The sequence below is a fragment of the Rhinoderma darwinii genome, chromosome 1 (genome assembly GCF_050947455.1).
Source record: "Rhinoderma darwinii isolate aRhiDar2 chromosome 1, aRhiDar2.hap1, whole genome shotgun sequence".
Classification (NCBI taxonomy): domain Eukaryota; kingdom Metazoa; phylum Chordata; class Amphibia; order Anura; family Rhinodermatidae; genus Rhinoderma; species Rhinoderma darwinii.
Window position 1 is genome coordinate 392,328,250 of NC_134687.1, and position 24,945 is coordinate 392,353,194.

The following is a 24,945-nucleotide window of genomic DNA, read 5'->3' on the forward strand; positions in this document are numbered from 1 at the left end:
TGGCCGCATTGTGTATATCAGGTGTCTCAAGCTCGGCCGGGTAAATGGGCCACACATAGAAAAAATGTGACGTTGATGGGCTGCATTACTTTCAAATTGATACAATACAAAATTATTGTTAATCAATTAGTTTTTTTAACTACTATAACAATAATACATTACTATAACAATACTACACTACTATAATACTACTGTAATGGCAGGGGGTAGGGAGACGGACAAGTGAGCCCTAATCTACCCGCCACTCTGTCCCTGCCTACTTGCAACGACCCGCCCTAGGCGACGGGGTACAACTGGGCGGCGGTCCCTGCGCTCAGTAAGTGCACGACAACCACGACAAACATACAAAGGAACACAAGCAAGGAAAAGGGGCCGTTGCCCACGGCAACACCGTGAGCAACCAGAGTGGTGAACGAGCCGAGTCAAGCCAGGAGTGTGCGAGGTACAAAACGAAAAGCAGAAGAGTAGTCGGTAAGCCAGGGTCTGTATGGAGCAGGATCAAAAATAGCAGGAGCTGTAGCTGGGCCAGGAAACCACAAGGAAAGAATCACAAGCACCGAGGGACAGGAAGTGCAGGCTTAAATAGACCGAGGGCGGGAGCTAGCTGAGTCTGGCCAGGTTACGATAGGCTCTCCCACTCCTAAGCCTGCCAGCCTGAATGGTGGAAGTAGGAGTCAGTCTCAGGGATGTATTCTCAGGTGCTGACTGATTAGTTCTGGGAGTTAACCCCGAAGCTGTGCCTGGCAGATCCTTTACAACTACATTACTATAATAATACTACATTACTATAATAATACTACATTACTGTAACAATACTACATTACTAGAACAATACTACATTACTATAATACTACATTACTATAAAAATGCTACATTACTATAATACTACATTACTATATTACTACTATATTACTATAACACTACTAAACTACTACATTACTATAATACTACATTACTAGAATAATACTACATTAATATAACAATACTACATTACTAGAATAATACTAAACTTACCGGAAATTTGCGAGATTTCTCCACGTGCTTATTTTAACCATCCAATTTTCCAGTTTAAGTGTCGCTAAATGAAGTCCAGCTGCTCAGTTGGCAGTCTTTGGCAGGCACAAAAATTGTCATGATTGGGCAGCCCTTTTTTAGATAGTGCCACAGTGGCCTCTGTAGATAATGCCACAGTGCCCTCTGTAGATAATGCCACAGTGCCCTCTGTAGATAATGCCACAGTGCCCTCTGTAGATAATGCCACAGTGCCCTCTGTAGATAATGCCACAGTGCCCTCTGTAGATAATGCCACAGTTCCCCCTGAAGATGGTGCTAAAGTGCTCTCTGTAGATAGTGCCACACTCACCCTCTTGTAGATAGTGCCACACTCACCCTCTTGTAGATAGTGCCACACACACCCCCTTGTAGATAGTGCCACATACACCTCTAGGAGTGGAATCCCCAGTCAGGGAATCAGGAACTCTCTGACCGGGGATTCCCCTCCTGGAGGAGCCCCTGACTTCACTGTCCATATATGGACAGTGACATCAGGGGCCACCTCTAGGACCGGAATCCCCGGCCAGAGCATCAGCAACTCTCTGGCCTGGGATTCCAGTCCAGGAGGAGCCCCACGGGCTGCATATGACGGGCTCAGGGGCCGTATGCCGCTTGTTTGAGACCCCTGGTGTATACCATGACAGAAATATGGAAAGCATCCATGAAAACATTGTCTTACTGCTATACATTGATAGGCTTGCCAGCTGTCTGGTAATTTTACAGTGTATAAGCATAATTTTCTCTCGTTTCTGTGTTTTGTGTATATTTGATTTTGTGTTTATGTCGAACAAACTCCAGGATGAGAGAAGTACGACTGCTTTCTTCCAAAACAGCATACATGTCCGCAGTTTGTGTGTAGTATCCAAACTTATCCCAATTCACTACTAATAGTAGGTGTTTCTTTAAGTTAGAAAAATATTTTATAAGCAGGCTACAAATCAGGGATCCATCGAATCTGCACGGAAATAATTGACATATTGATACACACTCTCATACATTGCACATACACTACCGTTCAAAAGTTTAGGGTCACTTAGAAATGTCCTTATTTTTGAAAGAAAAGCAGTTTTTTTCAATGAAGATAACATTAAATTAATCAGAAATACACTCTATACATTGTTAATGTGCTAAATGACTATTCTAGCTGCAAACGTCTGGTTTTTAATGCAATATCTACATAGGTGTATAGAGGCCCATTTCCAGCAACCATCACTCCAGTGTTCTAATGGTACATTGTGTTTGCTAACTGTGTTAGAAAGCTAATGGATGATTAGAAAACACTTGAAAACCCTTGTGCAATTATGTTAGCACCGCTGTAAACAGTTTTGCTGTTTAGAGGAGCTATAAAACTGACCTTCCTTTGAGCTAGTTGAGAATCTGGAGCATTTAATTTGTGGGTTCGATTAAACTCTCAAAATGGCTAGAAAAAGAGAGCTTTCATGTGAAACTCGACAGTCTATTCTTGTTCTTAGAAATGAAGGCTATTCCATGCGAGAAATTGCCAAGAAACTGAAGATTTCCTACAACGGTGTGTACTACTCCCTTCAGAGGACAGCACACACAGGCTCTAATCAGATTAGAAAGAGAAGTGGGAGGCCCCGCTGCACAACTGAGCAACAAGACAAGTACATTAGAGTCTCTAGTTTGAGAAATAGTCGCCTCACAGGTCCTCAACTGGCAGCTTCATTAAATAGTACCCGCAAAACGCCAGTGTCAACGTCTACAGTGAAGAGGCGACTCCGGGATGCTGGCCTTCAGGGCAGAGTGGCATAGAAAAAGCCATATCTGAGACTGGCTAATAAAAGGAAAAGATTAATATGGGCAAAAGCACACAGACATTGGACAGAGGAAGATTGGAAAAAAGTGTTATGGACAGACGAATCGATGTTTGAGGTGTTTGGATCACACAGAAGAACATTTGTGAGACGCAGAACAACTGAAAAGATGCTGGAAGAGTGCCTGACACCATCTGTCAAGCATGGTGGAGGTAATGTGATGGTCTGGGGTTGCTTTGGTGCTGGTAATGTGGGAGATTTGTACAAGGTAAAAGGGATTTTGAATAAGGAAGGCTATCACTCCATTTTGCAACGCCATGCCATACCCTGTGGACAGCGCTTGATTGGAGACAATTTCATCCTACAACAGGACAATGACCCAAAGCTCACCTGCAAATTATGCAAGAACTATTTAGGGAAGAAGCAGGCAGCTGGTATTCTATCTGTAATGGAGTGGCCAGCGCAGTCACCAGATCTCAACCCCATAGAGCTGTTGTGGGAGCAGCTTGACCGTATGGTACGCAAGAAGTGCCCATCAAGCCAATCCAACTTGTGGGAGGGCCTTCTGGAAGCATGGGGCGAAATGTCTCCCGATTACCTCAGCAAATTAACAGCTAGAATGCCAAAGGTCTGCAATGCTGTAATTGCTGCAAATGGAGCATTCCTTGACGAAAGCAAAGTTTGAAGGAGAAAATTATTATTTCAAATAAAAATCATTATTTCTAACATTGTCAATGTCTTGACTATATTTTCTAGTCATTATGCAACTCATTTGATAAATATAAGTGTGAGTTTTCATGGAAAACACAAAATTGTCTGCGTGACCCCAAACTTTTGAACGGTAGTGTATATAGTAAAATGCCCTTAACCGGCCATCCAGTAGTCCAGAAGTTCTCATAGTCTGGCAATTGCAATCTGCAAAAAGATAACCTGATTGAAAAAACAAACAAAAAAAGTGGAAGTAGCATTTTTTATATTAGCGTTTTATGTTTAGGTCTCTACTCTTACAAGTAAGTTTTAGGTACTTTTTTATGACCATATGAACATCTGATATTGCCCATTAATGCCAAATTAAAATAATTTTACTTATTCACTGATTTTAACCTTAGTGTATATTTATAATGCTATTTATGCTTTATTTTGCACAAACCTTCCCTGCTACAGTAACCGGAGGCTATAGTGTTTGGGTGGGAAGGTTGTACATGAAACAAGTTTTATGACCTTAACATTGAATGATGCAATAAATTAGAAGTGTTGATGGAATCTCATTGTTGACTTAAACCCAGGCCGTGCATGCTGCCTGAACAGACCTCTCTACATGTTATGAAAATAATAAGCTGTTGAAAGTCAGTTTTCCTAACACATATATATATATATATATATATATATATATATATATATATATATATATATATATAAAAGATGTGTTTAGCTTTTTCAGCAGTCAGTAATGGAAAATAATAACTTTCAAGTTACTCCATATCACATCTCTGGGTACAGTTGTACAATTTGTGTATGCCATGCACCAAATTCACAAAAATGTCTCATTAACCCCTTCGCGCTCCACGACGTACTATTCCGTCGTGCTGAGTGCATCGTTCGCGCTCAGTGACGGAATAGTACGTCCTGGGGAAAATAGATTTTCCCTTGGTGTTTCATCGAGCTGTGATGCCTGCTGTTTCCGACAGCAGGCTATCACAGCTCAGTGTGCAGGGACCAATCGTAGTGGTCCCGCCTCCACGATCGTTGCTATTGGTTAGTCAGTGAGGACCGACCAATAGTAGCGATCGCATACTTAATTTCCTGCTATGACCTCAGATCCTGCCGCACCCGCTCTCTCTTGGAGTTGGAGAGTCGTTGAGAGAGGTTGTGACGAGAGACAGTGCCGTGTAGTTTACAAAACAAAAAACTTTGCAGTGTAGTTTACAAAAAATAATCTTTGCTTTTCCCACCTTCTATCCACTTCCACTTCCCACCCCTGTCCTTGTGTTCCACTTGTCATCCCACGTTTTTAGTCAGTGATCTCCATCACCGACCACTTTTGTGGCCATATTTCTTGGTCCCTGGGGATTATTTTTTTAAATTTTCTTTATAAAATATAATAAAAACAATAAATTTAAAAAAATTAGTATAGAAAGTCAGCAGCTAGTTAGTTTAGTATTAGGGTTAGTTAGCGTCAGGGAACCGTCAAAAAGCGTAGTTCGGTATAGCATCAGGGAATTTAGCATCAGGAATCAGTCACAGTTAGTTAGGTTTAGCGTCAGGAATCCGTCACCGTCGTTAGGTTTAGCGTTAGGGATCCATCACTGTAGTTAGGTTTAGCGCCAGGGAAGTTCACATAAAATCAGTTGTTAGTGCCAGGGAATCGTTAGGTATAGCGTCAGGAAATTTAGTGTCAGGAATCCATCACCGTAGTTAGGTTTAGCGTCAAGGAAGCTCGGAATAAACTAGTTAGGTTTAGTGTCAGGGAATCACCGCCGTAGTTAGATTTAGTGTCAGGGAAGTTCATATAAAATCTAGTTAGGTTTAGTGTTAGGAACCCTCGCCCTAGTTAGCTTTAGTGTCAGGGAAGTCCACTAGTTCTGTAAAAACAAAAAAGTTTTAGTTAGCAGTCCATTGCTTCTAGTTAGGGAAGTATACTTTTATTTTGTTCTTGTCAAGTTTTCTAAAGTTTTTTTTTTTGCTGTATATAAAATACACGTGTCTAAGCACACAATTTACACGTGTCACACATAAATAATAAAATATGTCCCAAAGGTAATTTTCTGCCGAAGAGGCCTATGTGTTTCTTGCCTCTGACACAGACTCTTTGGATGGCGAGACTCTCTTTCATTTGTCAACCTCCTCATCCTGTGATGAAGAGGAGGGACCCCCTAGAAGATGCCCCAAGACCACCACCACAGTTGAAACCCCTGAGAGAAGTGACCCCGCAACAGTTAAACCACCGAGCAAAGTGACCCCATTTGGACCACCACAACAGACAATTACGAGCCCCAAATCCGTGAGTACACGGTCAGCCCAGGCATAAAATTTAATGCAGCAGGGCTCAGTGAGATGGACTTTTTCAAGTTCTTTTTCACAGATGAATTTAAGGTGAACTCCTGTAGACGCAGCAGAGTTGGGCAAGTTCTAGGGACCTCTCTTGAACATGGGGCTTCTGAAAAAGCCATCCATTAGGACCTACTGGAGCACAGACCTCTTATACCACACCCCGATGTACCGCATGACCATGTCCAGGATGCCTTATGAGGCAATACTTCGCTTCTTGCATTATACTGATAATGAGCAGTACCCACCCCGAGATGACCCCAGTTTTGACCGTTTGTATAAACTGAGACCCCTATCAGACCATTTCAGTGCCCCGTTTGCCCAAGCATACACCCCCGAGAAGTGTATTTCTGTTGATGAGTTCCTAGTACATTTTAAAGGGAGGCTTCAATTCCGCCAGTACCTGCCGAGTAAGAGGACAAGGTATGGCGTGAAAATGTATAAGCTGTGCGAGAGTGCATCAGGATATACTTACAAATTTAGGATATATGTAGAAAAGGACACCAGTATTCAGCCCCCAGACTGCCCCCCTTACTGGAAGTTAACTCAAAAATTGTGTGGGATTTGGTGCACCCACTGCTGGACCAGGGTTACCACCTCTACCTGGATAATTTTTATACCAGCGTCCCACTCTTCAAGTGCCTCGCTTCCAGAAGTACTGTGGCATGCAGCACTGCTAGAAAAAATCTGAGAGGCCTCCCTAAGACTCTGCTTGGGCAAACACTCAGAAGGGATGAGAGCAGGGCACATTCTAGCAGCAACCTATTGTGTGTCAAGTACAAGGAAAGAGAGATGTCCTTGTATTGACAACAATACATGGCCACACCAGTACCCATGTACCTGTACAAGGTACCAGTACAGAGACCCCCAAACCAGACTGCACCCTGGACTACAATAGGTACATGGGAGGGGTGGACTTGTCAGATCAAGTCCTGAAGCCCTACAGCGCCATGCGAAAATCGAGGGTGTGGTATAAGAAGCTGGCCGTGCACATCATACAGATGGTATTGTACAATGCGTATGTGCTACATCGATGTACAGGCCAGAGGGGAACTTTCCTGGAATTTCAAGAGGTGGTTATCAGGAACCTAATCTTTAGGGACCAGGAGGGGGGGGGCACCCAGTACTTCTGGAAGCGAGGCCTCACGCATAGTACCAGGGCAACATTTTCCAGGAGAAGTTCCCCAAACTGGCAAGAAGGGAAAAAGTCAAAGAGGGGCAGAGTCTGCTCAAAGAGGGGGATAAGGAAGGACAAAATATATCAATGCGACACGTGTCCCGAAAAACCAGGGCTCTGTATGACATGTTGTTTTAAAATTGACCATACATCCCTTGATTTTTAATTTACCCTGATGCACTCCGCACAGCTTATCCCCCTCATCTTTCCCTTCTGAGCCCAGCCGTGCGCCCAGGCAGCAGATAACAGCCACATGTACGGTATTGCCGTACCCTGGGAGAACCCACATTACAGTTTATGGGGTGTATGTCTCCGGTGGCACATGCTGGGCACAATATATCGGACACTGGAATGGCATATATGTATAGAAAATTGCAAATCTCACTCTGCACCATCTGCTGCGCATTATCTTTTACACAGTACCTGTAAGGTCAAAATGCTCACTACACCTCTAGATGAATGCCTTGAGGGGTGTAGTTTTTAAAACAGGGTCACTTCTTGTGGATTTCAACTGTACTGGTACCTCAGGGGCTTCTGCATACATGACTTAGCACCAGAAAAGCTCCAGTAGGCCTAATGGTGGTCCTTTCCTTCTGAGCCCTGCCGTGTGCCCAGGCAGCTAATAACAGCCACGTGTAGGGTGTTGCCTTACCCGGGAGAACCCACATTACAGTTTATGGGGTGTATGTCTCTGGTGGCACATGCTGGGCACAATATATCAGACACTGAAATGGCATATATGTATAGAAAATTGCAAATCTCACTCTGCACCATATGATGCGCATTATCTTTTACACAGTACCTGTGGGGTCAAAATTCTCACTACACCTCTAAATGAATGTCTTAAGGGGTGTAGTTTTTAAAATGGGGTCACTTCTCGGGGATTTCAACTGTGCTCCTACGTCTGTGGCTCTGCAAAATCAATCCAGTAAAATCTGGACTCCAAAGAACGCATAGCACACCTTCCCTTCTGAGCCCTCCCATGGACCCAAACGGCAATGTTTACCACCACAAATGGGGTATTGCCGAACTCAAGACAAATTGGGCAACAAAATGGGGTTTTATTTCTTGTAAAAATAAGACATTTTGAGCCAAAACTATATATTATTGGAAAAAATGTAATTTTATTAAATTTACAGCCCAATTCAACTAAGTTCTGTGAAAAAACTGTGGGTTCTAAAAGGTCACAACACCCATAAATTAATTCCTTGATGTGTGTAGTTTCCAAAATGGGGTCACTTCTGGTGGGTTTCCATTACTTTGATACCTCTGGGGCTCTGCAAATGCGACTTGGCACCCGGAAACCAATCCAGCAAAATCTGGACTCCAAAGAACACATAGCACTCCTTCCCTTCTGAGCCCTTCTAAAGGCCCAAACGGCAGTTTATCACCACAAATGGGGTATTGCCGCACTCAGGACAAATTTGCCAACAAAATGAAGTATTTTATTCGGTGTGAAAATAAGACATTTTGAGCCAAAACGATGTATTATTGGAAAAAATAAAAATAAAAATTAAATTCACAGCCCAATTCAAATAAGTTCTGTGAAAAAACTGTGGGGTCTAAAAGGTCACAACACCCATACATAAATTTCTTGAGGGGTGACGTTTCCAAAACGGGGTCACTTTTGGGAGATTTCTACAATTTTGACACCACAAGACCTCCTCAAACCTAGCATGGTCTCTAAAATATATTCTAAGAAAAAAGAGGCCCCAAAATGCACTAGGTGCTTCTTTGATCCTGGGGCTTGTGTTTTAGTCCACGAGCACACTAGAGCCACATGTGGGACATTTGTAAAAACTGTAGAATCAGTCAAATACGTATTTAGTAGTGTTTCTCTGGTAAAACCTTAAAGACGTTAAAACCGTTAAAGAAAAAAATTGAGTAAAATGTAATTTCTGCAAGAAAAATGAAATTTGCAAGTTTCACCTCCACTTTACTTTAACTCCTGTGAAACGCCTAAAGGGTTAAGAAATATTCTAAATGCTGTTTTGAATACTTTAAGTGGTCTAGTTTTTAAAATGGGGTGTTTTATGGGGGTTTATAATACATAGGCCCCTCAAATCTACTTCAGGACTGAACTGGTACTAAAAACTTTGTAACGTCCTAGAAAAATAAAATAATGTTCAAAAAATTATGCCAATCTAAAGTAGACATATGGGAAATTGTAATTAATAACTATTTTGTTTGGTATAACCATCTGCCTTACAAGCAGATACATTTAATGTAAAAAATAATGTTATATTTTCAAAATTTTCTCTAAATTTTGCTATTTTTCACAAATAAACACTCAATGTACCGACCAAATTTTACCACTAACATAAAGCCCAATGTGTCATGAGAAAACAGTCTAAGAATAGCTTGGATAGGTAAAAGCGTTCCGAAGTTATTACCACATAAAGTGAAATATGTTAGCTTTGAAAAATGGGCTCTAGTCCTTAAGGGGTTAACCTATGTAAAATTGACAAAAAGATTGCGAAAACACCTCTACAAATTGATTTGAACAGCCATTTGTTTGGCATGAAACAATCCCACACATTTGCAACAAATTAAACCATACCCACTAACTTACAAACAAGTAGATTTGTGGTTGTCCCCTTCTCAAAGTAAACTTAAAAAGTGTATGGGGAAGCAGAGCTTCATGGAAGGATAAAGTACCCTTTCTTTCTAGATTCTATCTGAATGTAATGCTGTCAGGCTGAAGTTGTTACAGTGGTACTCTAGATTAGCACTCAGAATCAAAGTACAGAACTTCAAATAGTGATGAATGTAAACGCAAAGTACAGGGTGTGCCATTTATATGGATACACCTAAATAAAATGGGAATGGTTGGTGATATTAACTTCCTGTTTGTGGCACATTAGTATATGGGAGGGGGGAAACTTTTCATGCTGGGTGTTGACCATGGCGGCCATTTTGAAGTCGGCCATTTTGTATCCAACTTTAGTTTTTTCAATGGGAAGAGGGTCATGTGACACATCAAACTTATCGAGAATTTCACAAGAAAAACAATGGTGTGCTTGGTTTTAACATTACTTTATTCTTTCATGAGTTATTTACAAGTTTCTGAACACTTATAAAATGTGTTCAAAGTGCTGCCCATTGTGTTGGATTGTCAATGCAACCCTCTTCTCCCACTCTTCACACACTGATAGCAACACCGCAGAAGAAATGCCTCCCGATCTGACCCCCTTAGACTTTTATCTTTGGGGTCATCTGAAGGCAATTGTCTATGCTGTGAAGATACGAGATGTGCAGCAACTGAAACTAGGGATACTGGAAGCCTGTGCTAGCATTTCTTCTGCGGTGTTGCTATCCGTGTGTGAAGAGTGGGAGAAGAGGGTTGCATTGACAATCCAACACAATGGGCAGCACTTTGAACAGATTTTATAAGTGGTCAGAAACTTGTAAATAACTCATGAAAGAATAAAGTAACGTTAAAACCAAGCACACCATTGTTTTTCTTGTGAAATTCTCAATAAGTTTGATGTGTCACATGACCCTCTTCCCATTGAAAAAAGTAAAGTTGGATACAAAATGGCCGACTTCAAAATGGCCGCCATGGTCAACACCCAGCTTGAAAAGTTTCCCCCCTCCCATATACTAATGTGCCACAAACAGGAAGTTAATATCACCAACCATTCCCATTTTATTTAGGTGTATCCATATAAATGGCCCACCCTGTATAATAGAATGGAAAGTTGAACAATTTAATCATAGAAGAATTGAAGGGATTATGTGCCCATTCAGGTTATACAGCTGTTATAGATTGTAGTCCCCCACTTAGCATCCCCTCTATTAGCCAGTTCCTGCAAAGATCGACTCTCCTTTTGGCTTTCTCTGGATGGCCCATTGATTTTGCCTGTAGAGATCAACTGATTGTTAGTGGTCATAATACCATCATATAGTCGGCACACCTATTTAATGTATTTTTAGTTGTCCAAATCGGATGACTCCTTTTTAGCTTTATTTACATTTGGCTATATATATATATATAATATAACCCCTTTAACCACTACCCACAAATGAATGTGCCATCATGTCCTAATTGGGGTTCTCTTATCTATTCTATATGCAGCAGTCAGGTTCATCTTTCTGACAACCACTCGCCAATGCCTCTATCCTGTGCCAGTCACTGCACTTGTTGCCCATTCACTTTAGAAAACAATTTCAATTTCTGTCTCGCCCACAATGCTCTCCAGTGTTTTTTTTTTACCTCCCTCATATCTCCTCTTGAATCTCTTCCCTAATTTTTGTTTTCCACTCTACTTGTGCTCTACATTCTGATCTATTAACCTCCTCTATAATCCGAACCTCCCATACTTGTCTCCAAGAATTTTCTCATGCTGAACCAGTCCTCTGGAATGCACTACCCCGGACAATCAGATTAGTTCCCAACATTCACAGCATTAAGTGTGCCCTGAAAACACATCTTCTTAGACAAGCTGCCTACAATCCTCAAAGACTATGTACACATTCGAAAACTTCATATATATATATATATATATATATATATATATATATATAAGAATTTGTATCAGTGTGTCTAGTGCAACTTTCTAATACATTTTTATTAATTTTTTTATTAACTTTTTCAGACACAGCTGCTTTGTATCCTGTATACAGAGCAGCTGAATCCTGTATCCTTCAGGTCAGCGGCACTGACTGGTTCACTGTCAGCGGGTCCTGCGTGTCTCTGAGACGCAGGATCGAGCTGTTACCGATCGCATCTAAGTTCATAACTTTGATCTGATCGATAACATGCGGATGCTGCGCGTCATAAACACGCAGGACCCGCTTTTTCTGAACCCATCAGTGCTGCTGGCCTGACAGATTCTTGTCTCCGCGTACAATACAGCTGCTCTGTATACAGAATACAAAGCAGCTGTGTAGCAAAAAGATAAAATTATTTTTAATAAAAAGTAAATAAAAAGTTGCACTAAACACACTGATAGACCTGTTTTCGAAGGTGTACATAGCCTTTAATCTGACTCCTTTCCTTAACCCCCCTTCTATTACATTAGTCATTAGAATCTGACCCCTTCATTCAGCAGTATCCCACACTCCTTGCACCCTAATGCCCTTTTTATCTTTCATGCACAGATACTGTCTAGGTGACTGGCTCATACAGCTTTATGTGTACTACCTTATGTTTATAAACTATAGCTGGACCATTGTACTAAACAATCTCTATTTACATTTGGTGTCTCCCTTATTTCCTCGTAGACTGTAAGCTCTTGCGAGCAGGGTCCTCACTCCTCTATTTTGACTTGTTAATTAGTTTTGTTACAATGTAATGTCGAATTTTGTTTGTACATGTACCCTCTGAATGGTAAATTGCTGTGGAATGTGTTGGCCCTATATAAATAAAGATTATTAATATTATTATTCTTACTGCAATGACATGCAATGGTTTGTCCAGTGAATGTCCCGAGTACAGAATCTGTGCCTGTGCCATCAGCAGCTGCACCCTCCAAGATCGGTGTTACCTCCACTCCTGTTCGTTTAACCCTTAGATGCCACGGTCAATAGTGGCTGCTTCATCTAAGGCGTTTGATAGAGGGAGGGGGCTCCCTCAGTCAGCCCATCAGTGTCACGTGACTATATTGCGGGGTGCCGATGGGTGTTCATGGCAGACAGGGGCCCTAACACGCTCCCAGGTCTGCCTGAGGCAATTGCATGTGTTCTACCCGACAGGCAATAATGTATCCTGTATCCCGTGTCCGTCACCAGTCGGTATCCTGTATCCCGTGTCCATCACCAGTCGCTATCCTGTATCCCGTGTCCGTCACCAGTCGGTATCCTGTATCCCGTATCCGTTACTAGTTGGTATCCTGCATCCTGTGTCGGTGAAAGTTGGTGTCCCGTACCCTGGGCCTGCTTCCAGTAATCTGGTATGAGCCGGCTTCCAGTTATCCGGCTTCCAGTAATCCGGCACCAGCTTGTATCAACTATCTTCTATATGCCTGTATCCTGCTGCCACCAAGGTACCATCTACCTGTGACTGTTTAACACCTGTCTGGCCAGCAGCTACTCTGTTTCCGCAGAGTAGCCCAATGGATCTTCAACCCCATTGGACGTTACAACCTATAACAAATACAATTAAACAATTATGGTTAGAGCTGCTTTAGCAAGACCGCTTTGTTACAGTGTGCTATTGCTAGCCTTTAAAAACATCTGCAAATACAGAGCACAAAATGGTTTAGAATGACAAATTATTTACCTATTATTATGTTTACAGTGGTGTAAATACTTCTTCGATGTACTAAACAACAAAATATAGTACTTTTTGGGTTTTTTTTACTTTTTTTTTTCAGCAGAAAGTTTGTTTCAAGAAAAAAAACCTTACAAAGTATCAGTTTTTATTTCAATTAAAATATATACTGATGGTAGAGCGTGGTCGCCTTAAATCCAAATATATGCTAATGTTTTTCTTTCCATGAATATGACGCACTATGGTTAAAGGATGTGGTAATGCTTAGACAAGCATTTTTGTATGTGTTAACGGTTAGGCCAAGAAAATGGCAAACTTTGACAGTTATACATGTTATTTTGAAGATCTACGGGGGCTGGTTTATGATTAGCTGAATAATAATAATAAAATAAATATATATATATATATATATATATATATATATATATATATATATATTTATTTTCAAGACCAAAATTATTGGCACCTCCTATAAAAAATTTACAAAATCAATCATATAAAATTAAAAAATGTTAGGTCAAATAGGTTATTATTCATATTACAGCCATCTTTCCTTCAAGAGTTGTTGTTTTTTTTTATTTTAAGAATAGTGTATTCTGTCAAAAACATGTGGGTCAAAATTTTTTGCTTTTAAAGAATATTTTAAATAAAAAGATATTGCTGATATTTTACAAGAGCTCCATTGTTGACTATGACCAGTCCCTGTATTACTGGCTATGACCTGTCCCTGTTTTATATGTGTGTAAATATGAAGTTACACACACAAGAAATCGCTTTGTCATCCAGCAACATGAGTAAAACCGAAAAACTGTCAACTCAAATGAGACGGAAGTTTGTAGAACTGCAAATTAGGTAATGGTTAGAGAAAAAATGTGATTGTTATTCCTCATTTTTAGCAGTAGTGTAGGAGCAACCCTTGGGCAAGCAACCTATTCAGCATCACTTCTTCACTGCTTGTCAGAGAAGAAGCCAAGCATGGGAATATAATCTGCATCTTAACTCAGAAGCAATGTGATCGTGGGGGATCCGATGGATGCTATGGCAACTGGAGGCCCAACAATGGCCTCCTGGTCTGCCAAGTATGGAAGCCTATCAGGCCCTGCCGGAGGCTGGGCCTATTAGGCTTGCTGTCAGTGTAAAACTAACCGTTCTAATGCATTGCACTACATAGGTAGTGCAATGTATTAGAAGAAAGATCAGACACTTGGACTTTCAAATTCCCTAGTGGGACTAAAAAGAAAGTTTAAAGTAAAAAAAAAAAATCGCTCTTTTGTCCCTTATCAAATCCTTTATTATTGGAAAAAAAATAAACTATACATAATTGGTAGTGCTACATCTGTAACGGCCTGAACTCTAAAAAAATATTATGTTATTTATACCACGCGGTGCATGCCTTAAAAAAATAAAAAATAAAAAAACAACGCCAGAATTTCTGTTTTTTGGTCACCTTGCCTTCCAAAAATTGGAACAAAAGGTGGTCAAAGAGTCGCATGGTACCAATAAAAACTATAGCTCATCTCGCGGGAAAAAAAGCCCTCATACAGTTCCGTGGACAAAAAATTAAAAAGTTATGGTTCCCAGAATATGGCAACTCAAAATATGCATGCTTTTTAAAAAAAAAAGTGATTTAATTGTGCAAAGCGAAGCATAACAAAAACTATATCAATTTGTTATTGCTGGAATTGTACTGACCCGCAAAAAAAATTTAACATATCATGTATAGCGCACGGTGAATCCTGTATAAAAATGACTTCAAGAGTAAAAAGTGATCAAAAAGTCACAAGTATCCCAAAATGGTACCAATGAGAACTGCAGCTTGTCTCGCAAAAAACAAGCTCTCTTACAGCTCCGGTGCCGAAAAAATGTAAAAGTTATGGCTATGGTGATCCAGAAACATGATTGTTTTTAAAAAAAAATGCTTTACTGTGTAAAAGTAGTTAAACATATAAAAACGATATAAATTTAGTATAGCCCTAATCGTACTGACCGCAGAATAAAGTTAACATGTAATTTATACGTGCTGTACGCCGCAAAAAAAACATCCAAAAAATTGTAGGAATTGCTTTTTTTTTAAAAATCATTTTCTTCCCAAAAAATTGAATGAAAAAGTCATCAAAAAGTTGCATGTACCCCAAAATGCTACCAATAAAAGCTAAAGCTACTACAGTTCGTCCCGCAAGTAACAACCCCCATAAGTCAGGAAAGACCAAATATGCAGATGTGCAGGTCCGAGGGGAACATTTCTTATGTTTCTAGAGGTGATTATCAGGGCCCTAATATTTGGCAATTAGGAAGGGGAGGGCCCAAACATATCTGCTGGAAATGAGGGTGCCTGTATCATACCAGGACAAAACTTTGCCAGCATAATTTCCCAAACTGCAAAGGTGCAGAGTGTGTTCCAAAAGGGGGATAAGAAAGGACACCATTTATTAGTGCAACACTGGCCTGTGCAGAAAGGATTGATTGCTTCAAATCGTAAAAGACATCCATGGACAGTTTTATTATTTTTTACCCCATTATTATACCACCTTATTATGCCCTGATGCACTCAACATGGCTTACGTATGCCCCCACATGTAGGGTGTCTCTAAAACCAGGAAACAGCGAAATTATTAAAGAGCTGTCTTTTTACGGTGACACAAGCTGGGCACAACATATTGGATGCTGAAATGATATACTGTATCTATGGAAAAATTGCCGTTTTCACTCTGCAACATTCACTGCACACTAATTTATGGAAAACACCTGTGGGGTCCACATTCTCACTACACCCTTAGATGAGGTCACTTCTGTTTGAATTCAGGGCATTTGCAAATGCGACATGGCACCCATAATCCAATCCAGCAAAATTTCTGAGCCCTGCCGTGTCTCCAATTTGTTCATAAAATGAAAAATTTTGAGCTAAAGCTACGTCTTAGAAAAAAAAAAATGTTTCACTCCCCAATTCTAACAAAATCTATAATATACCTCTGTGGTCAAAATTCTCACTACACTACTAGATTAATTCCTCAAGGGGTGTAGGTTCCCAAATGGAGTCACTTCTCAAGGGTTTCCACTTTACTGGTACGTTAGGAACTTTGCAAATGCGACATGGTACTGAGAAACCAGTTCAGCAAAATCTGCGCTCCTTCCCTTCTGAGACCTGCCGTGTGCCAAAACAGCAGTTTATGACCACATATGGGGTATTTAGATGCTCTGTAAAAATTGCTGTACAAATGTTGGGGTGCTTTTTCTCCTTAATTTGTTGAAAAAATTTAAGATTTTCAGCAAATCTACATCTTATTGGAATTTTTATTTTTTTTAATTTTCACTGCCCAATTCTAATTATATCTATGAAACATCTGTTGGGTCAAAATGCTTACCACACCCCTAGATCAATTCCTCAAGTTATGTAGTTTCCCAAATGGAGTCACTTCTCAGGGGGTTTCCACTGTACTGGTACCTTAGGGGCTTTGGAAATGCAACAAGGTGGCAAGAATCCAATCCAGCAAAATCTGCGTTTCAAAAGCCAAATGGCACTCATTCCCTTCTGAGCCTTACTGTGTGCCCAAACAGCAGTTTGACCTATTGCCGTACCGGGAAGAAATTGCTTTACAAATTTTGGGTGGCTTTTTCTCCTTTATTCTTTGTGGAAATGACATTTTGTAAGTTAAAACGACATCCTATTCGAAAAATGTTATTTTTCATTTTTACGGCTCAATTTTAATAAAATCTATAAAACACCTGTGGGGTCAAAATGCTCACTACACCCCAATGTGAATTCCTTGTGGAGTGGAGTTTTTCAAATGGGTTCTTTCCTTTGTTTTGGAACCACAAGAACTCTTCAAACCTGACATAGTGCCTAAAATAGAATCTAATAAAAGGAAGGTCCCAAAATCCACTAGTTGCTCCTTTGTTTGAGCCCTATGTTTGAGTCCAGTAGCACACTAAGGCCACATGTGGGATATTTCTAAAAACTGCAGAATCTGGGCAATAAATATTGAGTTATGTTTTTCTGTTAAGGCATTATTTACACGAACGTGTCCGTTTTGCGCGCGTAAAAAATGCAGAGTCTTTCTAGCGTTGCAGTTCCTTGTGACATCCGTGTTAAGTGCGTATCTGTGTTTTTTACGCGCGTATATCGAGATAAATTGAGAAAAAAAGGAGGATAAAATTCTCCAGTGCTGTCCAAATGTTGTGGAATTGAAGGATTCAATCAAAGGCAAGAAATTTAAATGAGATATATGTTTAATGGATAAGAATGCTACGCGTTACGAGATCGTACCAATCTCTTCATCAGCTAAAGAAACATACACGTTGCTGGAGGACCCAGCAGGGTTTAAATAGCTTAAAAAGACCGCCAAAAAGAACGTTGCTGGGGTCAAAGGTCAAAGGCAAAAAAAACAAAACTTTAATAACAAATGCAATTGAACAAATACCCATATTATTAATATGTATTTTCTGCCTCCTATTAATTTCAATTGGAGCTCAGAGGTGGAAACCACTTGAAAACCATCAGCCCCCCACTCACAGTAAAATAACTATAAGCCCGCCACCCATAGTAAAATGACCATCAGCCCAGCACTCACAGATTCCCCCTGTAGATAGTGCCACACAGCCCCCTTGTAGATAGTGCCACACAGCCCCCCTGTAGATAGTGCCACACAGCCCCCTGTAGATAGTGCCACACAGCCCCCCTGTAGGTAGTGCCCCACAGCCCAGTTGTAGATAGTACCCCCACTTCCTGTAGATAGCGTCACTTTAGCTCCCTGAAGGAGCGGAATCCCCCTGTGGCTGGCGATTCCACTCCTGGAGTGCTCCGCTTGATGTCTCTTTCCATACAGGAGAAGCTCTGTCGTCTGTGTCCATTTATGGACAGTGACATCACTGGCTTCTCCTGAAGTGAAATCCCCGGTCACAGAGTCGGCAACACTGTGGATGGGGATTCCGCTGCAGGAGTTGCCCCTGATGTCACTGTCCATATATGGACAGAGACATCAAGTGCTCTGTCCAGGAGCGGAATCCCCGGCTACACGGGGATTCCGTTTTTTCAGGGAGCTACAGTGGCGCTAGTAGATAGCAGAGCAGGAAGATACCTCCCTTCTCTGCTATAGTGGCGTTGCTACTGCTGTAGTAGCCGCAGCAACGCTGTGGATGGGGATTCCGCTGCAGGAGTTGCCCCTGATATCACTGTCCATATATGGACAGAGACATCAAGTTCCCCATCCAGGAGCGGAATCCCCGGCCACACGGGGATTCCGCTCCTTCAGGGACCTACAGTGGCACTAGTAGATAGCAGAGCAGGAAGATACACTCCCTGCTTTGCTTTAGTGGCGTCGCTACCGCTGTAGCAGCCGCAGCAGACGGGCGGCACGGGCGCCCTCATGCCCGGTGTTGCCGCTAGCGGCTGCTACAGCGGCAGCAACGCCACTGAGTGAAGAAGCACCCGGGTGGAAAGGCGGCTGCTGAGTCGCCGTGCCCGGGCGCTTCTGTAACAAGCAGGGGAAGGGAGCCCGCGCAGCGCCCCCTTCCCCCTGCTGGAGTGATGCACCCTGTGCAATGGCACAGGTCGCACACCCCAAGGTCCCATCCTGGTGCCATATTATAGTTCTGTTCTGTTTTACTCAGAACTTTGGTTGTATACATGATGCTGTGAATTTGTGATGTCAGCTGCAATATAGGTTTTAACTAAATTAATTTGTGTTCAGTATATGTGTTCAGTATATGTGTTTTTATAGACGTGGTACTAAATCATGTTTTATTTCTTTCAGGATTTTTTGCATATGCTATTGGAAACTGTTCCTGAACAACTGAAGTAAGTGAGGTTCTGATAAATGCTCTATTGCCATAATAGTACTAATCCACAGAATAAAGTTAACCCCTTCCCGCTATATGACGTAATAGTCCGTCACAGGCGTTATTATGTTATGTGGTTAAGAGGCACCTGTGTCTCCAGACACAGGTTTAGAGCAGTGATAGCGGCTGTCCTGGACAGCAGATTATCACTGCTTAACGCTGAGGGACCCATCGCAGCAGTCCCTCAGCTGCAATCATCGCGACAAGTCAGCCATTACTGATTGACCGTCGCCATGTCGGAGGTGGGGGATAGGGCAATGGCAGAGTAAATAAAAGTTTTAGAGCAGTGATAGCTTTTGTCTTGGATTGCAGACTATCACTGCTTAACGCTGGGGGACCCATCGCAGCGGTCCCTCATCGGCGATCATCGTGGCATGTTGGAGGCGGCGATCGGGCCTCGGGGGAAGTGAAGACAACTGATTGGCTGCTGTCATGGACAGCAGCCAATCACTATACGTCACCGAGGGACCAATCAGACTGATCCCTCGTTGGTGATTGCTATGATTGGTCTGTCTGTCGTGACAGACCAATCATATTACACTGGTGGCCATTTTCATTATGATCCCGCTCTGTATCCCTCATTGTAGTTGTTAAAGAGAGATAGAAAAAAACACAAAGTGCATGATACTGTGATTTTCACACCTTTTTTTATCACTGATCATTATCCTATCTTTGAGGAATTTGGATTGTATGGATGACTACCCCGATCAGTAGCGCATGGAAGATACCCGTCTTTTGCTTTTGCTTTTATTCCTTCATTGTAGTTGGTGAGAGGGAGCAGAGCGATTATGTCAAGAGCTGTGTGCATACATATATACAATACTATATCTATACTACATACCACTACCCCCATCCTCCACCTTTTACTCCCTGATCATCCCCCTAGTGATTACTTTGACTGTGCTGTGATTTTTGTTGCTGCAGCTGATAAGTAACTGAATAAGTTTCTGATAACTGTTCAAAACCCTTGCTATTTGTTTTTTTTTCTCCTACTTTTTTGCCATTCATAATATATAACAGAACTTATTTTGTAAGCCCCTGGGATGAGCATTACTGTCCTGTGTTATGATCAGTGACTTCGTTGTCACTGATCGCCTAATACAAGCCTTGCTCTAGCACTTTTTTTGTATTGATAAAAAAAAGAAACCTCAAATTAAAAAAATATAAAACTCCCAAAAAAAAATAATTGTATATATAGGAGTTCAGTTAGGTAGGTTTTGCTAGGGATGCAAACTCGCCTTCTGCGTCCCCTGGCGGATCAGTTACATCGCCATAACTGATTGCCTAATACAAGTCTTGCTCTAGGTTTTTTCCGAGCACTTGGTATTTTTATTTTGTTATAAAATAAACTCAAAAAAACTAAATAAAAAAGTAAAAAATATAAAACTCAAAAAAAAATATATAGGAATTTTGTTAGGTAGGTTTTTGCACAACATATCTGATAAAGAGCATAATGGCCCGTAGAGTATTTACGTGTGAAGAGTCATATGCCATTATTGCTTCGGACAGCGAATCCGGGAGTAACACAGAAACCCTTTTCTACCTCTCCTCGTCCTCCTCTTCCACATCAAGTGAGGATGAGGAACCGCCAAGATGTCACCCCCGGTCGTCTCCTACACCAGCCCCCGAGAGTAGTGACCCCATGTGGATCCCAATCCCTGAAAAATACGAGCCCTGGGTTTACGGGCACCCCAGGTATTCAATTTGAAACGGCAGGGTTACAGGAAATAGACTTTTTAAAGTTTATTTCACTATCGAATGTATTGACTTAATGGTGACCCAAACTAAACTACATACCCAACAGTTTTCACCCAGAATGCCTCATCTAGTTACGCCAAGCACAACAGGTGGACCCCTGTACACACCATGGAAATGAGGAAGTTCTGGGATATTGTGCGCAGTATGGGGCTTCTGAAAAGCCATCCATAAGAACATACTGGAGCACAGATATACTGTACCACACCGCCATGTAACGCGATGGCCAGGACTCTTTTTGAGATAATTCTCAGATTTTTGTATTACTGAGATAATGCACAGTGTCTACACCGAGGTGATCCCAGCTTTGACCGCCTATTTAAAATTAAACCCCTATTAGACCATTTCAGTGGCAAATTCGCCCAGGTATACACCCCCAAGAAGTGCATTGCTGTTGACGAGTCTCTAATTAATTTTAAAGGGAGGCGACCGATTCGCCGTATTTAAGGGGTTTGAAGCATATCAGCAGCCCCCACTAAGTGATTGTGGGGGCTGCCGATGTTAGCCATGGCAACCTGAAGCCAGACAATTGCCTCCGGGCTGCCATGTACGGAGAGTGACTGTCACGTCACAATGACAGTTAGGGTATGTTCACGCTCTATTTACGGACATAATTCGGGCGTTTTACGCCTCGAATTACGTCCAAAAATACGGCTCCAAACCGCCGGCAAACATCTGCCCATTGAAATCAATGGGGTTACGATGTTCTGTGCACACAGGCTTTTTTTTTACGCGCCGCTGTCAAAAGTCGGCGCGTAAAAAGACGCCCGCGTCAAAGAAGTGCATGTCACTTCTTGAGACGTAATTGAAGCCGTTTTTCATTGACTCCATTGAAAAACAGCTCCAATTACGTCCGTAATTAACACTGCGAAAAGCGCGAGTACGAGCAATTGCGTCTGAAATTCAGGAGCTGTTTTCGCCTGAAAAAAGCTCCGTAATTTCAGGCGTATTGGACGCTGGTGTGTGAACATACCCTTAGAATACATCACACTACCTAGGTAGTGTAATGTATTCTAGTAGCGATCAGAGCTGCAAGTCTTCAAGTCCCCTGGTGGAACAGAAAAAAAAAGTTAATAAAAGTGTAAAAATTAAGGTTATTAAAACGTTTAAAAAAACTACACACATTTGGTATCACTGCGTTCGTAACGACCCAAATTATAGAACTATGATTTATTTTTCCCCCACGGTGAACACCGCAAAAAAAATCAATAAAAAACTATGACGGAACGGCACATTTTTTGGTCACAACCACTCCCAAAATATAGAATAAAAAGTGATCAAAAAGTCGCATGTACCCCAAAATAGTACCAATGAAAACTACAATTCGTCCCACAAAAAAAAACAAGCCCGTACACAGCTTTTTTGACTGAAAAATAAAAAAGTTATGACTCTCAGAATATTGTGACCCAAAATTATTTTATAAAAATGTGATGTTATTGTGCAAATGCTGCAAAACATTAAAAAAAACTATATACATATGGTATCGCCGTAATCATACTGACCCGCAGAATAAATTCAAATTGTCATTTATAGCGCACGGTGAACACTGCAAAAAAACATAATATTAAACAAAAATAATTTAAAAATATCAGAATTGCTTGGTTTTAGTTACCTGGCTTGCAAGAAAATGGAATAAAAAGTGATCAAAAAATCGCATGCACCCCAAAATGGTACCAATGAAAACTACAGATTGCCCCGCAACAAATAAGCCCTCCCACAGCTCCATTGGTGAAAAAAATACGAAAGTTCTGGCTCTCTAAATATGGCGACACAAAATGTGCAGCGTTCCAAAAGCGGATAAGATCGGGCGCCATTTATCTGTGCGACACTGGCCACATATCTTTGTATTATTATTTATATACCCCATTATGATACCCTCTTATTATGCCCTGATGTACTCCGCACAGATTACATATTCTCTGATGTGCATCACACAGCTTACATATGCCCCCACATTATAGACTAAAATGCCAGTAAAACCACAAACAGAACTACTACCACCAAAAGCTGCGCTCCAAAAGCCAAATGGCGCTCCCTCCCTTCTGAGCCCTGCAGCGTGCCCAAACAGCAGTTTGCGTCCACATATATGGCATAGCCATACCCGGGAGAACCCATTTAATGTTTTATGAGCTATTTGTCTTCAGTGGCACAACATATTATGCACTAAAATGGCATATCAGTGGAAAATTGCCATTTTCACTTTGCACCAACCGCTGTGCATTAACCCCTTTGCGCACTATGACTTAATAGCACGTTGTGGTGCGGGTGTTGATGTATGGAGCCGGCTCACGTGCTGAGCCTGCTCCATGTGCTGCGGGTGTTAGCTGTGTATTACAGCTGACACCCGGGACTAACGGACAGGAGCAGCGATCGTGCTGTTACAGAAGCCTGTAAAAATAACAATATACTGCAATACATTAGTATTGCAGTGTATTGTACCAGCGATCCAATGATCGCTGGTTCAAGTCCCCTAAGGGGACTAATAAAATGTGTAAAATAATTTATTAGTAGTGAGAAAAAAAAATGAAAAAGTAAAAAAAAAAAACTTTTTCCCAATTTCTTCTAAACTTATGTAAATTAATAACAGTATCGCTACATCCGTAAAAGTCCGAACTATTACAATATACCATTATTTAACTCGCACGGTGAACACCGTAAAACATAAAATAAATAATTTAAAGTGCCAAATTCGCGGGGGTTTTTTTGTCACGTTAGCTCTCGCGAAAAAATGTAATACTACTTTTTGATCACTTTTTATGTGCCAAAAATGGAACCAATAAAAACTACAGCTCGTCCCACAAAAAATAAGCCCTCATACCGTTCAATCGACCGAAAAATAAAAAAGTTACGTCTCTCAGAATGTGGTGAAACAAAACAATTTTTTATTTTAATAGATAGATTTTTCTTTGTAAAAGTAGTAAAATATAAAAAAGAAATATATAAATTTGGTATCGCCATAATTGTATTGAGCCGCAGAAATAAAGTAACGTTTTTGTTTTTATCGCACTGCGAAAGCCGTAAAAACGAAACCCCCAAAAAATTGTGGAATCGCAGTTTTTTCCAATTTCAGCCCACAAACAATTTATTTTCAGTTTCCCAGTACATAATTGGTACTTTACATGGTGTCAATAGAAACTGCAACTCCTCTCGAAAGAAATAAGCCCTCACACCGCTCTATTGACGGGAAAAAATGGATCAGTCCTGAAAGGGTTAATTCATTTCTCATGAAAAAAATGTATGACTACATGTGGGGTATTTCAGTATTCGGGAGAAATTGCTTTACAAATGTTGTTTTTTTTTTTCTCCTTTATCCCTTGTGAAAATGAAAAAAATGCAACATTTTAGTGGAAAAAACTTTGATATTCATTTTCGCAGCCTAATTCCACTAAATTCTGCAAAAAACCTATGGGGTAAAAATGCTAACTTTACCCCTAAAAAAAATTCCTTGAGGGATGTAGTTTCCAAAATGGGGTCATCTTTGGGGGTTTCCCCCACTGTTTTGGTCACTCCAGATCGTTGCAAACGCGACATGGCACCGAAAACCATTCCAGCAAAATCTGTTCTCCAAAATCCAAATGGCGCTCCATCCCTTCTGAGCCCTGCTGTGGGTCCAATCTGCCGTTTATTACCACATATGGGGTATTGCCGTAATCGGGAGACATTGCTTAACAAATGTTGGGGTGCATTTTCTTCTTCCTTGTAAATATTACAAATTTCTATGGTTTTTCATAAAAAAAGTAGATTTTCATTTTTCCAAAATAATTCCAATATATGTCACTGTACGTTTGTGTGCGTACTGAGCTAGCGAGTGGAACAGGACGGCCGTATGTGCAGACATCTCTGGAGAGAAGGGCGTCGACTGGATGGAAGGAGTTCGTGGTCAGCGACCACAAATGTTACAATATATTTAGTAAAAACCTGTGAGGTCAAAATGCTAACTATACCCCTAGATAAATTCCTTGAGAGGTGTAGTTTCCAAAATGGGGTAACTTTTGGGGTGTTTCCACTGTTTTGGCACCACAAGATCTCTTGAAACCTGACATGGTGCCTAAAATATATCCTAAAAAAAAGGAGGCCCCAAAATCCAC

At 41.1% G+C, this 24,945-nt stretch overlaps 1 protein-coding gene across 1 annotated transcript in view; it reads left to right on the forward strand.

The window, feature by feature from the left end:
* Positions 1–24,945, forward strand: part of AOPEP (aminopeptidase O (putative)) — a 546,765-nt gene that overhangs the window by 324,473 nt on the left and 197,347 nt on the right. Inside the window, exon 10 of the mRNA XM_075828817.1 lies at positions 19,018–19,061. Within this exon, the coding sequence (XP_075684932.1) occupies positions 19,018–19,061 (44 nt within the window). The remainder of the gene's footprint in view (positions 1–19,017; positions 19,062–24,945) is intronic.